At 77.2% G+C, this 302-nt stretch overlaps 1 protein-coding gene across 1 annotated transcript in view; it reads left to right on the forward strand.

The window, feature by feature from the left end:
- KIF26A (kinesin family member 26A) overlaps positions 1–302 on the forward strand; it is a gene marked incomplete at its 5' end in the record, with an annotated part of 35,307 nt that overhangs the window by 31,985 nt on the left and 3,020 nt on the right. The window contains 1 exon segment of the mRNA XM_025042129.1: positions 1–298. This exon segment is cut by the window's left edge and continues 34 nt beyond it. Coding sequence (XP_024897897.1) covers positions 1–298 — 298 coding nt within the window.

Raw genomic sequence — 302 nt, forward strand, 5'->3', positions numbered from 1 at the left:
GGGCCCCCAACTCCAGCTGGTGGGGGCAAGGGCCGCAGCCTGGCCACGGGCGGGGCAAGGGCTCTGGGTGCTTCGGTGAAGCCGCTGGCCCCCGTGGCAGGCAGGACCCCGGCTGGCCCTGGGACAGGTCCCAGGCCAGCGCCACGGGCGACCCCCGGGGTGGCGGCCAAGGCCAGCCGGGGCACCATCATGGGCACCAAGCAGGCCCTCAGGGCCGCCCACAGCCGCGTCAACGAGCTGGCGGCCAGCGGGGCCTGCGGCAGGGACGTCCCCTCCTGGGGCTCGGCCGACTCGGACAGCGG

Source organism: Pteropus alecto, unplaced genomic scaffold, assembly GCF_000325575.1.
Source record: "Pteropus alecto unplaced genomic scaffold, ASM32557v1 scaffold8, whole genome shotgun sequence".
NCBI classification, from domain to species: Eukaryota; Metazoa; Chordata; class Mammalia; order Chiroptera; family Pteropodidae; genus Pteropus; species Pteropus alecto.